The sequence below is a fragment of the Callorhinus ursinus genome, unplaced genomic scaffold, assembly GCF_003265705.2.
Source record: "Callorhinus ursinus isolate GAN/ISIS: 27379988/994484 unplaced genomic scaffold, GSC_fseal_2.0 scaffold10, whole genome shotgun sequence".
In the NCBI taxonomy this organism is placed as follows: Eukaryota; Metazoa; Chordata; class Mammalia; order Carnivora; family Otariidae; genus Callorhinus; species Callorhinus ursinus.
The window spans coordinates 26557942-26571299 of NW_027397072.1; the positions used below are offsets into that span (position 1 = coordinate 26557942).

Consider the following 13358-nt stretch of genomic DNA (forward strand, 5'->3'; position numbering starts at 1 on the left):
AGAGAGAACTATCCTAGAGGTTCTCAGGTCTTCTCTAAGTAGAGAATTATAAAACAAAATAATTATTTCAAGCTTTAAAATAACATATTACTTAAAAACAGAACTGACTTACATATTAAATTATATATGATGAAAAATTACATTTGCCAAATAACATGAATGGAATTTTAGATGTATAACCTACCTACAAAAAGTGTATTGCAAGCATTTTAGAAGCATCAGTATACTTCAAATAGTTCATGTGCTCTTTGCAAGTAATTATATTCTGTTAGATAAGTTCCCAGGAACTTCTCTCTGTCAGTGGTGGATGGGCATATATTTGTAAAGTAGCATGTATGTTTTGAAGTACTCATTTATTTTCAAGTCTTTAAAAATTCAGACTGATATTTCACTTCAGTGGTCAAAATTATTGTCATTTGTCAGTCATTTCCATGTTCTGGAATCCCACTAACTCACAAAGTGTTAATCACTAATTTTTGGAGAAGTGAGATAAAAACAAAAGTGGACTGTGTGCACAGACCCACACTTTGAAGCAAAGATAGGAGAGGGTCTTTTTAGGTCTCACTGACTTGAACACTAGGACAGTCAAGAGAAGAAAGCTCTCTGAATTGCCCATTCAAATTTAAACAACTTCATGAATATTATGAAGCATGAGTTGTATTTATATGAATTAGAGTTTAAGAATTCCTGCATGAACTAGAAAATTAAATAGTGGTATTTGCAATGTCCAGAATTATTTTGAAAAAAATTATAAATTGTTAAAATAGTATAATGTTCACTCTAGAAATTTTAAGAAGGTATGTTTTAGAAATGATCAGAAAGATACAAGTTTCCTTTTACAAATTATCAGAAAGATACAAGTTTCCTTTTCCCTTCCTTCTACAATCTGCTTTTTTATATCAAGTATTTTTGTATGCATCTGAGTCTTTTTTAGGATAAATTCCCAGAGAAGAATTGTAAATGGGTTGGAAATATAATATTTTTTAAGTCATTGATGTATATTGTGCCAGACTTATTTCCAGAAAGGTTATCTAGTTTGTATTTTCATTAGCTGGGTATTAAAGTTCCCAGAAGCATTAATATTTGTGACATTAGTTGAAATTTGAGTGGAAAATAATTCTGAGCACTTTCTGTCTGCCAGGCACTGTGCTAAATTCTTTATGTAGATTAACCCATTTAATTCTCCCTAAACCATATGAGGTAAATAATTTTATTATTCCTATTTTATGCCGAGGCACTGAGATATAAAATCACTTGCCCCAGGCGACACATCTAGCTAAGGTAGAGCTGGGTTTTAAAGCAGGTATTCTGGCATCAGAGTCTGCTCTTAACTGCTCTACTATATGGCTTTTGTATAAAGCTTGCCAATCTTTTTTATATCATGTTACACATTAAAAAGTGAATATTTCTGTAACCTTGAGATCAGTGTAAGAGGATGCTTGAGCCTGGAGACTACTGGTTCAGAGACAGTAACTGGCAGAGTCTGCATGTAGCCAGATCCCCACTTGTCCTTTCTGAGAGCTGAAGGGATTAATTGGTTTGCCCATAACCCATTCTCAGCACACTGGTTAGGAAGTTCTGCTTTACATTTAAAGAGCCTTTAAAACTTAAAATTAATAGTAACAGTGGCATATGTAAGCTCACTAATTCCTTCAGGTCAGCAATATAAATAGTTGAAACTGCTTTTCCTTTATTATCTTGAAGGCATAAAAGAGGGAATATGTCTAGATTTGAATAGCATGTCATTTTGTAAAATGTGATACAGTCATTGCCAAACTTATTTTTTTTAATTAAGGAAATCAAGTATTTCTGGTAGTGCTTTATTTTTCTATATAAGTAATTTAAGTGTTTTCTTCTTAAAGCTGCTAGTACGAGTTGGCTTCAAGAGCATGTTGCAGATCTTAGTCGAAGGTAAGATCTTATGTATGGGGTTTTATGATACACATAATTTCAGAGGGATGCACAAGAAATCCATCTGTCATGGGAACTTACAGTATTCATTGCTGAAGTTACTACATGAATCTTACAGATCAGACTTCTTCTCCTTTTACTTTTTCTTACTTTTAACTGATGATATAAGAGACCTTTATGAGTGAGAGAGCTTTGTTTCCAAATCCTCTTTGCTTTCTATAGAAGACATATGATGCTAAAATAACAAGTTATCGGGGTACCTGGGTGGCTCACTTGGTTAAGCGACTGCCTTTGGCTCAGGTCATGTTCCCAGGGTCCTGGGATCGAGCCCCACATCTGGCTCCTTGCTCAGCTGGGAGCCTGCTTCTCCCTCTCTACCTGCTACTCTGCCTGCTTGTACTCTCTCTCTCTGTCAAATAAATAAATAAAAATTCTTTTAAAAATTAAAAAATTAAAAAAAATAAAAGTTATCTTTTACAAGATTTTCATCAATATTACATTGAGTTCTGCTAATGAATACTCTTTGTTTCTTCATAGCTTGTGTGGAATTATTCCAGGACTTAGCAGTATCTTCCTTCCCCGAATGAATCCATTTGTTTTGATTGATCTTGCTGGAGCATTTGCTCTTTGTATTACATATATGCTAATTGAAATTAAGTAAGTATTTTTTATTGCTGTCAAGTGGTTTCCATTTTGGGGGTCCTGACTTTTAAATCCATCCCATCTGTGGGATGGATAAGGATTAAGCTTAGAGCATGTTTGCTTATGGCCTGTGTAACTTTGGTCAAGTCTTATCCTTAAGTGTCTTCATCTGAAAAATTAAGGGGGTTGGATTCAATACGTATTTTTTGTCATAGTCTATAATTCAGACTGGAAAACTGTTTAAATTCCCTACTGCTGACCTGGGGAGTGAAACAGAGATGTCAGTAAAAGAGAGAAGCCATGGCTACTGTTGCTGAGAGAAGGAAGAGGAAGTAGGTGTGAAACAAGTTTTTAAAAGACAAACCTTTTAGGGGCGCCTGGGTGGCTCAGTTGGTTAAGCGACTGCCTTCAGCTCAGGTCATGATCCTGGAGTCCTGGGATCGAGTCCCGCATCGGGCTCCCTGCTCAGCGGGGAGTCTGCTTCTCCCTCGGACCCTCCCCCCTCTCATGCTCTCTCTCTCTATCTCATTCTCTCTCTCAAATAAATAAATAAAATCTTAAAAAAAAAAAATTAAAAAAAAAAAAGACAAACCTTTTAGGAAATATACTTTATAGCTGCTTTAAGCTTAGCGTTTTATGGCATACGATTCTTTCACTATCTACCCTTTAAACATTAGTGTTTACTAAGATCTGTCCTTAATTATTCTTTTTCCTCTTTTGCATACTCTCCTGGAAGGTTACATTCAATTACTTGTTTTTATTTACCACCTCTGGGTTTCCCACACCTTTATTTCTAGTCAGATATCTGTTGAATTCCAAAAGGCGTATCTTACTGACTTCTGTTTACTACAACAGCTGAACCTATTTTCCCCATCCCCAAAGCTGTTTGTTCTTGTATTTCCCATCTCAGGGAATACTACTACCATCTATTCTGTTGCACTGTTTTTTGGAATTGTGTTAAAACATACATAACATAAAACTAAAATTTTAACCAATTTTGAGCACATGTTCAGTGACATTAAGTAACTTCACATCATTGTGTAACTATCACCATCGTCCACCTCCAGAACTTTTTTTATCTTCCTTGCCTGAAACTCAGTACCCATTAAATAGCGTCTCCCCCTCTGCCTTGCCCCAGCCCTTGGCAACCACTCTTATACTTTCTGTCTCTATGAATTTGATGAAGAACTTCCTATAAATGAAATCAGACAATATTTGTCCTTTTGTGCCTGGTTTATTTCACTAAGCATAATATTTTCAAGATTCATCCATGTTGTAATACGTGTCAGAATTTTCTTTTTAAGGTTGAATAATATTCCATTGTACATATACAACACATTTTGCTGACTTATCCATTGATGGGTATTTGGATTGTTTCCATCTTTTGGCCATTGTGAATAGTGCTGCTGTGAACATGGGTGTACAAGTATCTGTGTGAGTCCCTGCTTTCAATTCTTGTGAGCATATACCCAGAAGTAGAATTGCTGGATTATAGGATAATTCAGTGTTTAATTTTTTTTAGGAGCTCCAGTGCATTCTTAAATAACCTACTTTTCCCTCTTCCCCTCTTGCCCCTCCCAAAGCCAGTTCTAATTGGTCACCTAGTATTGTGTTTGTTTTTTAAGTTTTTATAGTCACCATGCTGTACACTGCATCCTCAGAACTTATGTATCTCATAACTGCAAGTTTATATCTTTTGACCAACTTCACCCATTTCTTCCCCCTCCTCACCCCCTGCATCTGACAGCCACCAAACTGTTCTGTTTCTTATGAGTTTTGATTTTTAGATGGCACATATAAGGGAGCTCATAAGAGTATTCATCTTTCTCTATCATGTTATTGTAAATGGCATGCTTTCCTTCCTGTTTTGGCTGAATAATATTCCAGTGTGTGTATGTCTGTGGGTGTGTGTATCTCACACTTTTTATCACTTCATCTGTCAGTGGATACTTTGGTTGTTTCCATGTCTTGACTATTGTAAATAACAGTCTTGTCAGCTAGTCTGATTGCATCTTTCTTTTTAATTTGTCTCCTCCTTCCCATTCCCCTTGCTGCTGCCGATATTGAGGACTTATCATTTCCTTGGTCTAATTAGAATAGTCTTCTGGTCTTCAATCATTCTCACACATCTCTAGTTACCTTCCATTTTGCTACTAGCGTCATCATTCAAAATTGCAAGTCTGACCATAATATTTTCCTGTTTCAAAATCTTCCTCTTTGCCTATTTAACAAAATAAAAGTTAGCATGATAAAGCCCCTGCCACCCTTACTGGCCATCCAGCCTTGTGTCCTTACCTGCTCATGGTTTCAGTGCTGTATCAGGACTTTCATGCCCTTGCGCATGCTGCTTTCCCTGACTGTGATATCTTCCTCCCATTGGCTCACTCATCTTGGAAGAGTCAGCTCAGATGTCACCTTTTTATATTGAGCCCTTCTGGATTATCCCTTCCTCAGGAGGCTTGTCGCTCACTCCTCTACCCTGTAGGAATTCTCCTTTGTTCCCAAATTGCTTTATTTTCTTTATATGGGTATCTCCTGCTATTTCAAAGGTAGGGACCATGTCTTACCTCATGTTTCTGTTCTCAGCATGTGGGGAAAAAGTATAAAAAAAGAGGCATAAACAGCTTGTAAACATGAGCATTTTGGTCTGTCTTCTTAATAGAACAGCCTGAACTGCTGATGAGTGTTGCACTTTAGTGACCAATGTTCCTCTAATGAACTCCTGTGGAATCTCACATTGTGTAATTCCTAGGGAATTTCAAAAATTCTTAGCAGTAATAATTGTAAAGGTGTTTACAGGAAAATTTCCAGAATCACTGATGAAGTACATTGGTCTTCTCTGTATCGGAAATTACTAATTGAAGGTTTTTATTTGTTGCAACAAGTGAATATATGTGAAATCTTTCTACCTGGCAAGTAGATTGAGAATACATAGTGGGAAAATATTCACATTTTTTTCTTTACCATCTTAACATAATTATTTCACATACTGCTTAAAAAAATTATCATTTTCCACTAAACTTTGGCAAGAAAGGATTCTGAAAATGTTTTGTTGTTTTTTGTTTGGTTGGTTGTTTTTTTTTCTTTTTTTTTTTGGAGACACTCCCGTTACCAGTAGTGGCCAGTATTGATAGAACAGTCCTGTTGCTTTAGATAATTAATTTTTTGGAAGATTGAATTGCAAGTAGCCCAATGAGGCATACATTTAAGATTTAGAATTGTTTTTTCCTTTTAGTAATTTTTTTGCTGTAGACACTGCTTCTGCCATAGCCATTGCTCTGATGACGTTTGGCACTATGTATCCCATGAGCGTGTACAGTGGCAAAGTATTACTACAGGTAAGGGTCTTCTTCCAATGCACATGCTTCATATTAGCCGTGGTTTTCTACCAGATTATAAAATTATATGTACTCTTCTACCAGATTGTGAAATTTTTAGCTACTGGAAGTTCCCATCAGAAATGAAGTCAAACAGTAATCTCTGAAGTCTGTATATAGTAAGAAGCAGATGAAATTCTGTTGGCCCATAAAATAGGCACAGATCTTCCCATATTTATAATATAAGACAAAATCGTAAGCTAAAAATATCTTGCTTTTAATGTTTCAAGTGAAAAGTGTTAATTAGAAATTTTTTTGCATATTGATTTTCCCCCAATAAATGTGCTTTGTCTATTTTGTAATCTGGTTGTGAATTGTTTTCTTATTTCCTGTCCTTGAATTAGTGAGACTTTTAAATTTCAAACTTAAAATTAAAAATGACAAATTACTATGTATTTCAACAGTAGGATAACACCTGTAGACAAGCACCTGAATACAAAGGTAGCTTCCCAGGGATGAATGTGTTTGTAAACACTGCTTTTCCTTCTGTCTTACCCTCATGCCTTTTCTAAAACTTAGGGGTACTAGCTCCAGCTCCAGAAGCAGTAATACCAGTGAGATAATAATTGTATAGTGCTATGCCATATACAGAAGATTTTTAGTTGGTTGTTTGATTCTTCAAGGGTTCTTTGGGTCTAGAGATAATGCTGCTTTGTGAGATGAAAAGTAAGTATGGGCTGATTCTTGGTATTGCCCCACTAGTGGAGCCAACTGAAACCTCTCTTCCCTAAATCATGATAGGGCACATGTTCTGCAAAGCCAAGTCTGGTATAAGCCAATCTGTTAGTGTTAGGACCACTACGCAAAAAAAAAATTTTTTTTATCTCCCTGGGTTATTCATATTTTATTTTATTTTTTCTCCAGACAACACCACCCCATGTTATTGGTCAGTTGGACAAACTTATCAGAGAGGTAAGGTGGAATAGTAAATAAAATAATTTTAATTTATAATTAGAGGTTGGAAAGAGTGGGTACAAGTAATATTTTATTCAGCCCTACCTAGATTTTATTTTAGGAGAGTTTGTGGTGTTTATAATACAGTAGGAGATACAACACAATGACAGAAGTACAAAAATTTGAGGAATTGCTCAGTCTGGAAGCTTGAAGTAAATGTGGAAGGCAAGGTCATGGTCTAGAAACCATACTACTAGCTATGGAAATGCTATGGTTTTTATGAATCTGTATTCAAACCAAGGATTTTGATTAAGTCAGAGGCCACTTACATATTGTTTGATTGCTTCACCATGTAACATATTGATCTGTGAATTTAGATTTTGTATTTTATAAATATTCACCTCTTTACCAATGAAGGAATAGATAATCAAATTATTTGGATTTTGAGAGTATTTCAAACTATTGGTTGTTGGTATCACAAAGGACGCTTTTACCAATATAGCTGGCTGCTTTCTCAGCTAGGAAGCCTGTGTCATTGTACCAGTGGGCCATACATGATATATCTGGTCTTGGAATTTCCTTTTGGCCCGCATTCAAATAACAGCCTGTGTTGTGCAGAAACTTGGTAAAAGGGAATACAGAGAAAGCAATGATAGAGGAGACCCCCCAAAAGGGAGAAAAATCTTAATACCACAAGTGCTGGATATAAATATATGACATATTGACAAAATAAGAAGAATTATACACTGCTGAACAAGGTGGTGCTGGGGGTAGGTGGTAAAGACCTGATTCTGAAGGGATTGGGCCAGACAAGAAACAGAATACAAGGTCTTGGCTCACTACCAAACAAGTAGAAATGATGTCTTGAGTGGTCTGGGACTTCTCTTGGCTAATGAGTGTCCTAATGGCAGGGTTTGGCCATGTCATTTCTACGCTTAGATCAAGTCCCTAATGTGACTGTGTTGGATATGTCAAATACAAACCCTATTTCTTTGTTTTTGATTAGGTATCTACCCTGGATGGAGTTTTAGAAGTTCGAAATGAGCATTTTTGGACCCTAGGTTTTGGCTCATTGGTATGTTTTCCATATTAATTTAGATAATTTACAACATAGTTTATAATTTTTAAAACTAAAAAAAGCATTTCTTTAAATTTTTTATAGAGTCTTTGATTACCATTTCTGTTCAGTAGAGTCTAAAATTTAGATGGATTCAGTAACTTAATTGAGATTAATTGAAGGATATTTTTCTTTCTTTTTTTTTTTTGCTTTCAAACTGCTGTTAATGATCTTAATACTGGGTTGTCCAGATAAGACAAATATATAGTCACACATTTCTGAATATGAAAATATCCAAAAAGTATGGGGCACCTGGGTGGCTCAGTCGTTAAATATCTGCCTTCAGCTCAGGTTATGATCCCAGGGTCCTGGGATCGAGCCCTGCATCGGGCTCCCTGCTCCGTGGGAAGCCTGCTTCTCCCTCTCCCACCTCCCCTGCTTGTGTTCCCTCTCTCACTGTATCTCTGTCAATAAATAAATAAAATCTTTAAAAAAAAAAAAAAAGAAAGAAAATATCCAAAAAGTAAATAGTACAATTTTTTTTTTAATTGCAGTTCTGCTTTTGGAGATTTCGCTGAGTATGTTAAAGAGTTACAATAACACAACTTGCTTCAGCATAAAATTCCATATTTTTTATATTAGCTTGAAAAATAAAACCAGTCATTTTACTAGCAAAAATGGGTTTATTTGGGAATAGCAGAGAATTGCAATTTGGGACAAGCAAGCTACAGCAAAACCATAGGCAAGTCTGGAGAACAAAAGAGGGGAATGCTCTTTTATAAAGGAAAGAAGGAAGTGGAAAGGACTGTTATAACTGAAAAATCCGGTGGAAGAAACTGGGAGTTCAAGTGTAGTGGCTCTCATTGCTGAGCTGTGACAGTCTCTCTTGGCTGGGCTGTTGTGGGGGAAGAAGGAAAGTCTCCTTTCTCCTGCTGATGTAATAAAGTAGTAGCTAAAGTAGTATGGACTCGACCTCTCTTCCTATTGAGTGTGCAGTTGACTAGGGGCAGTAGGGCCTCAAAGGCCCTCCCTTTTGGCCTCCCAACTCACATTTTAGTGATGTTTCCTTTTATTAATTTTCACAAATCCACTTTGGACCTATTACCAGAGAGACTGTTATGGCATGGTTTCATTCCTGTGTCAGGAATGATGAGGAAAACACAGAAAAGTACTCAGAAAAAACTTTTTTTAATCACTGTAATCCTTTCATGTAGAGAAACCTGCCATGACATTTTCTTATTTATACTCATATATTTACTCTCCTTAGAAAATGAGATCATGCTGTTTATAATTTGCTCTTTTCACATAATATATCATGAACAGTTTTTCTATGTCACTAAATATTAACTGTTCTGGTCAGTTTTTTTTTTTTTTCTCTTAAATGTGACTTGATTTTGCCTAAATGCCCAAAGATTTTTTTGTTTTTTTTTTTAAGTCTGTAATTTCACTAGACTATGTCTTGTTGTTGGTCTTTCTGGGTCAGTTACTCCAGGTATGCAATATATCCTTTCAATAATTTTATTTCAAAAAAAAAATTTTAACTTTCAGGGAAGTTTTCTTTAATTATTAATATTTATTTTGTTCTCTTTCTTTTATTGTCTTCTCTGGGAACTCCTATTATAAGCATGTTGGATCTTTGCCTTTCTTTCATATTTGTTACTTTTCTTTCAGTTTCTTACTCTTCATTTCCTTTGATTTTTAAAACTTTCCTTCTCCTTCACCTTTTATTTCTCTTATAGGAGACCTGTATGTTTATTTGCTTTTGTATTCCTTCTAGTTTGGTCTTCATTTCTGAAGTGATTGTTTTTTCTTGTATTTCTCACTGTCATCTCATTTCTGAGGTTTTCTTTATTTTTTTTTTTTAAGTAGACACCACGCTCAGAGTGGAGCCCAATGCAGGGCTTGAACTCACGACCCTGAGATCAAGACCTGAACTGAAATCAAGAGTTCTATGCTTAACTGACTGAGCCACCCAGGCACCCTCATTTCTGAGGTCTTCTAATGCTGATTTATGTTGTTCTCATTTCATGTCTTTCAGCTTGTTCTGAAAAAGTAGATTATAGTTCTTACTCATTTTGTAGGTAAATCTTTCTGGCAATCTTTTATAATCTGTTCTCTTTTTTTCTTATAATAACTGTGTGCGATTTGGATTCAGTTCTTTTCTCTTGGCTCCTTTTTATGCAAAATTGTATTCCTGAACTTTATTTTTTTATTTAAATTCAATTAGCCAATATATGCTACATCATTAGTTTCAGATGTAGTGTTCAGTGATTCCTCAGTTGCATATAACACCCAGTGCTCATCACCACACATGCCCTCCTCAATGTCCATCACCCAGTTACCCCATTCCCCCCACCCACCTCCCTTCTGTAACCCTCAGTTTGGTTCCCAGAGTCAAGAGTCTCTCATGGTTTGTCTCCCTCTCTGATTTCTTCCTGTTCAGTTTTCCCTCCCTTCCCCTGTGATCCTCTGAGCTACTTCTTATGTTCCACGTATGAGTGAAACCATATGATGATTGTCTTTCTCCGACTGACTTATTTCACTTAGCATAGTACCCTCCAGTTCCATCCACGTCGATGTAAATGGTAGGTATTCATTGTTTCTGATGGCTGAACTTTAAAATAAGGAGTGGTTTAGGGTAGTGTGTTTGAATTTATGGTTCTAAAGCTCCCTCTTCTGATGAGTCTGTGAAGTGAAAATATTTTCTTTCTCCTGGTTCTTTTCCTCCCATTTGTATTTGCACTTCTTTATCTTTTGTTTCTACTGTGTTGCTTAGTTTGGATTCTTTATCTTTTGTTTCTGCTGTGTTGCTCAATTTGGGCTCATAGACTCAGACACAATTGTTCTTAACATGGTGATTTATAATGGAAGGGAGCTTTGCTTGGTTACTTTGGGGGACTCACAGGGCTTAGGCTGCTCCAGCTCTTCTTATTGCAGACTGAGTGTACTCATCCACTATTGAAACGTGTAGAACTCCTCCCAGTTTCCCAGCTGCCTTTCTCAAATTTGCTGTCCTAGATTTCCATTAAGTACAGGTTAGCTGCTTTGAGGTTTTTAGGTCAGTTGGATATCCTGTCACTTCCTCCTCCACAGATGCTGATACCTTGCAGGTCTTACACCTTGTGATTAGGGTTCCTTAGGGAACCATGTTATCTAGTTTTTTTATAGATGCTGTCCATAGGTTTTTGGACTTAATATCTTAGTTTCTCTGTTTTTCTGGAGATATTTGGGGCATTTCAAAAAAGTGCCGCTACCACTGCTATCTTTCAGGAATCCCAACATAATTTTTAATGGCTGCAATTTTACATTATATGAATATGCCATCATTTATTTAATCAGTCCCCAATGGACAAAGTGGTATTCCATTTTTCCTATATAAAAATTGCTGGGATGGGGTGCCTGGGTGGCTCAGTCATTAAGCGTCTGCCTTCGGCTCAGGTCATGATCCCAGGATCAAGCCCCGCGTTGGGCTCCCTGCTCAGTGGGAAGTCTGCTTCTCCCTGTCCCACTCCCCCTGCTTGTGTTCCCTCTCTTGCTGTGTCTCTCTCTTTCAAATAAATAAATAAAATCTTTAAAAAAATTTTTAAATTAAAAAAAAGCTGGGATGAACATTTTTGTGGAATAATCTTTGCACAAACTTGTGATTATTCCTTAAGATTAATTTTTAGAAGTTGTTTTTGTAAGTCAAAGATTATTCATATTGGGGTGCCTGGCTGGCTCAGTCGGTATAGCATGAGACTCTTGATCTCAGGGTTGTGGGTGCAAGCCCCAGTTTGGGTGTAGAGATTACTTGAAAAGAAAATCTTTTCTAAAAAAGGGAAATTCACATTTTTTATAGCTTTTGATATAGCCAGTCACTTTCCAGAAATGGCTATACCAGTTTACATTCTTTCAGGAATGTAGTTCATTTTTTTAAAGATTTATTTATTTATTTGAGAGAGAGGTAGTAGCCCCAACACGGGGCTCACTCTCACAATTCTGAGATCACAACCTGATCCAAAACCAAGAATCAGACGCTCAACTAACTGCACCACCCATGCACCCCCGAATGTCGTTCATTTTCAATTATTCTTTTAATTTTACTAATCTTAATAAAATAGTAGATAAGTGTTTCTTTAGTTGGGTGTCTTATAAACACAAAGAATGCGGTCACCCAGCTGTTCAGAACATGGCCATCTAACCCTGCACCCATGTAGTGCCTAATTAAGACCAAGGACAAAATAAAACAAGCTTTTGAGCTGCCGAGAATAGTTGTCACAAAAGCCATAAATTAATGCGAACACCAAAGTCACAGCGGACTTTGTTCAAGCTCCTGCACAGAAATGGTTTTTACTTATTTTAATTGCTTTAATTTCCATAGCTGACTGAAAGAGGTTACAGTGTCTTTTATAGTTTTGTCTAGTGATGATTGTGAGATGGTAGTGGCCAAGAAAAGGGAGAAATCAAAGATGACTTCATTTCTAGACATGGCTTCTTACATAAAAATAATAGACTAGAAGTCAACTTCAGGCATTATATTTTCTCCATCTTATGATTGACAGTAAGTCACTACTGCTAAAGTCATAGATTCAGACACATTGCAACTAAACCAACTACTTGGCAAATTTATGTGCAGTTTATTCTTTGTTATAATTTTTTATCGTTTGAAAATCTGAGTTTATCTAGAAATCAACATTACATATCTGCTGGATTTTTTTTTTTTTTAAGAGAAAGTGGGGAGGGGAGGGACAGAGGGAGAAGGAGAGAATCCTAAGCAGTTTCCACGCTCAGCATAGAGCCTGATTCGGGGTTTGATTTCATGGCCCTGAGACCATGACCTGAGCCAAAACCAAGAGTTGGACACTTAACTGACTGAGCCACCCAGTTGCCTGTCTGCTGGGCATTTTATTTAACTTTATTTACTATATGTTTTTACTTCTTAAGTTTTATTATTATGCAAATAGTACCTGATTCTTAGAAAAATTAAAACTTACAACTAAGTCAAAGAGAAGAGAATAAAAACCTTCAATAATTCTACCCTCTAGAGATAAGTGCTATTACTCTTGGCTATTTTTCTGTCTCTGTGTGTTTTAAACAAAATAGGATCATTGTTGTACCTACCGTTTTATTATCTACTTTAAAAACATAATGAGGGCACCTGAGTGGCTCAGTTGGTTAAACATCTGCCTTTGGCTCGGGTCATGATCCCAGGGTCCTGTGATCAAGCCTCACATCAGGCTCCCTGCTCAGCGGGAAGTCTGCTTCTCCCTCTACACTTCCCTCCTGCTCATGCTTTCTCTCTCTCTCTCAAATAAATAAATAAAATCTTAAAAATATATGTAAAAATAAAAACATAATGTATGATAAATGTCTTTTCACTAAAGAGACTTCTAGCCATCATTGTAATGCCTGGGGTTCTCTATCCTCATAGTAACCCAGGCTAGAAACCTTGAGATCATCTTGGATTAGTTGGTCCATTTCCCTCATCCACTACACCC

General features: G+C 36.5%; 1 protein-coding gene across 3 annotated transcripts in view; it reads left to right on the forward strand.

Moving 5' to 3' along the window:
- Window positions 1-13358, forward strand: part of SLC30A6 (solute carrier family 30 member 6) — a 40332-nt gene that overhangs the window by 22335 nt on the left and 4639 nt on the right. For all 3 annotated transcript variants that reach the window (XM_025868021.2, XM_073897236.1, XM_073897237.1), the window contains 5 exons: window positions 1863-1911; window positions 2449-2568; window positions 5789-5891; window positions 6795-6842; window positions 7831-7899. In XM_025868021.2, the coding sequence (XP_025723806.1) occupies window positions 1863-1911; window positions 2449-2568; window positions 5789-5891; window positions 6795-6842; window positions 7831-7899 (389 nt within the window). The remainder of the gene's footprint in view (window positions 1-1862; window positions 1912-2448; window positions 2569-5788; window positions 5892-6794; window positions 6843-7830; window positions 7900-13358) is intronic.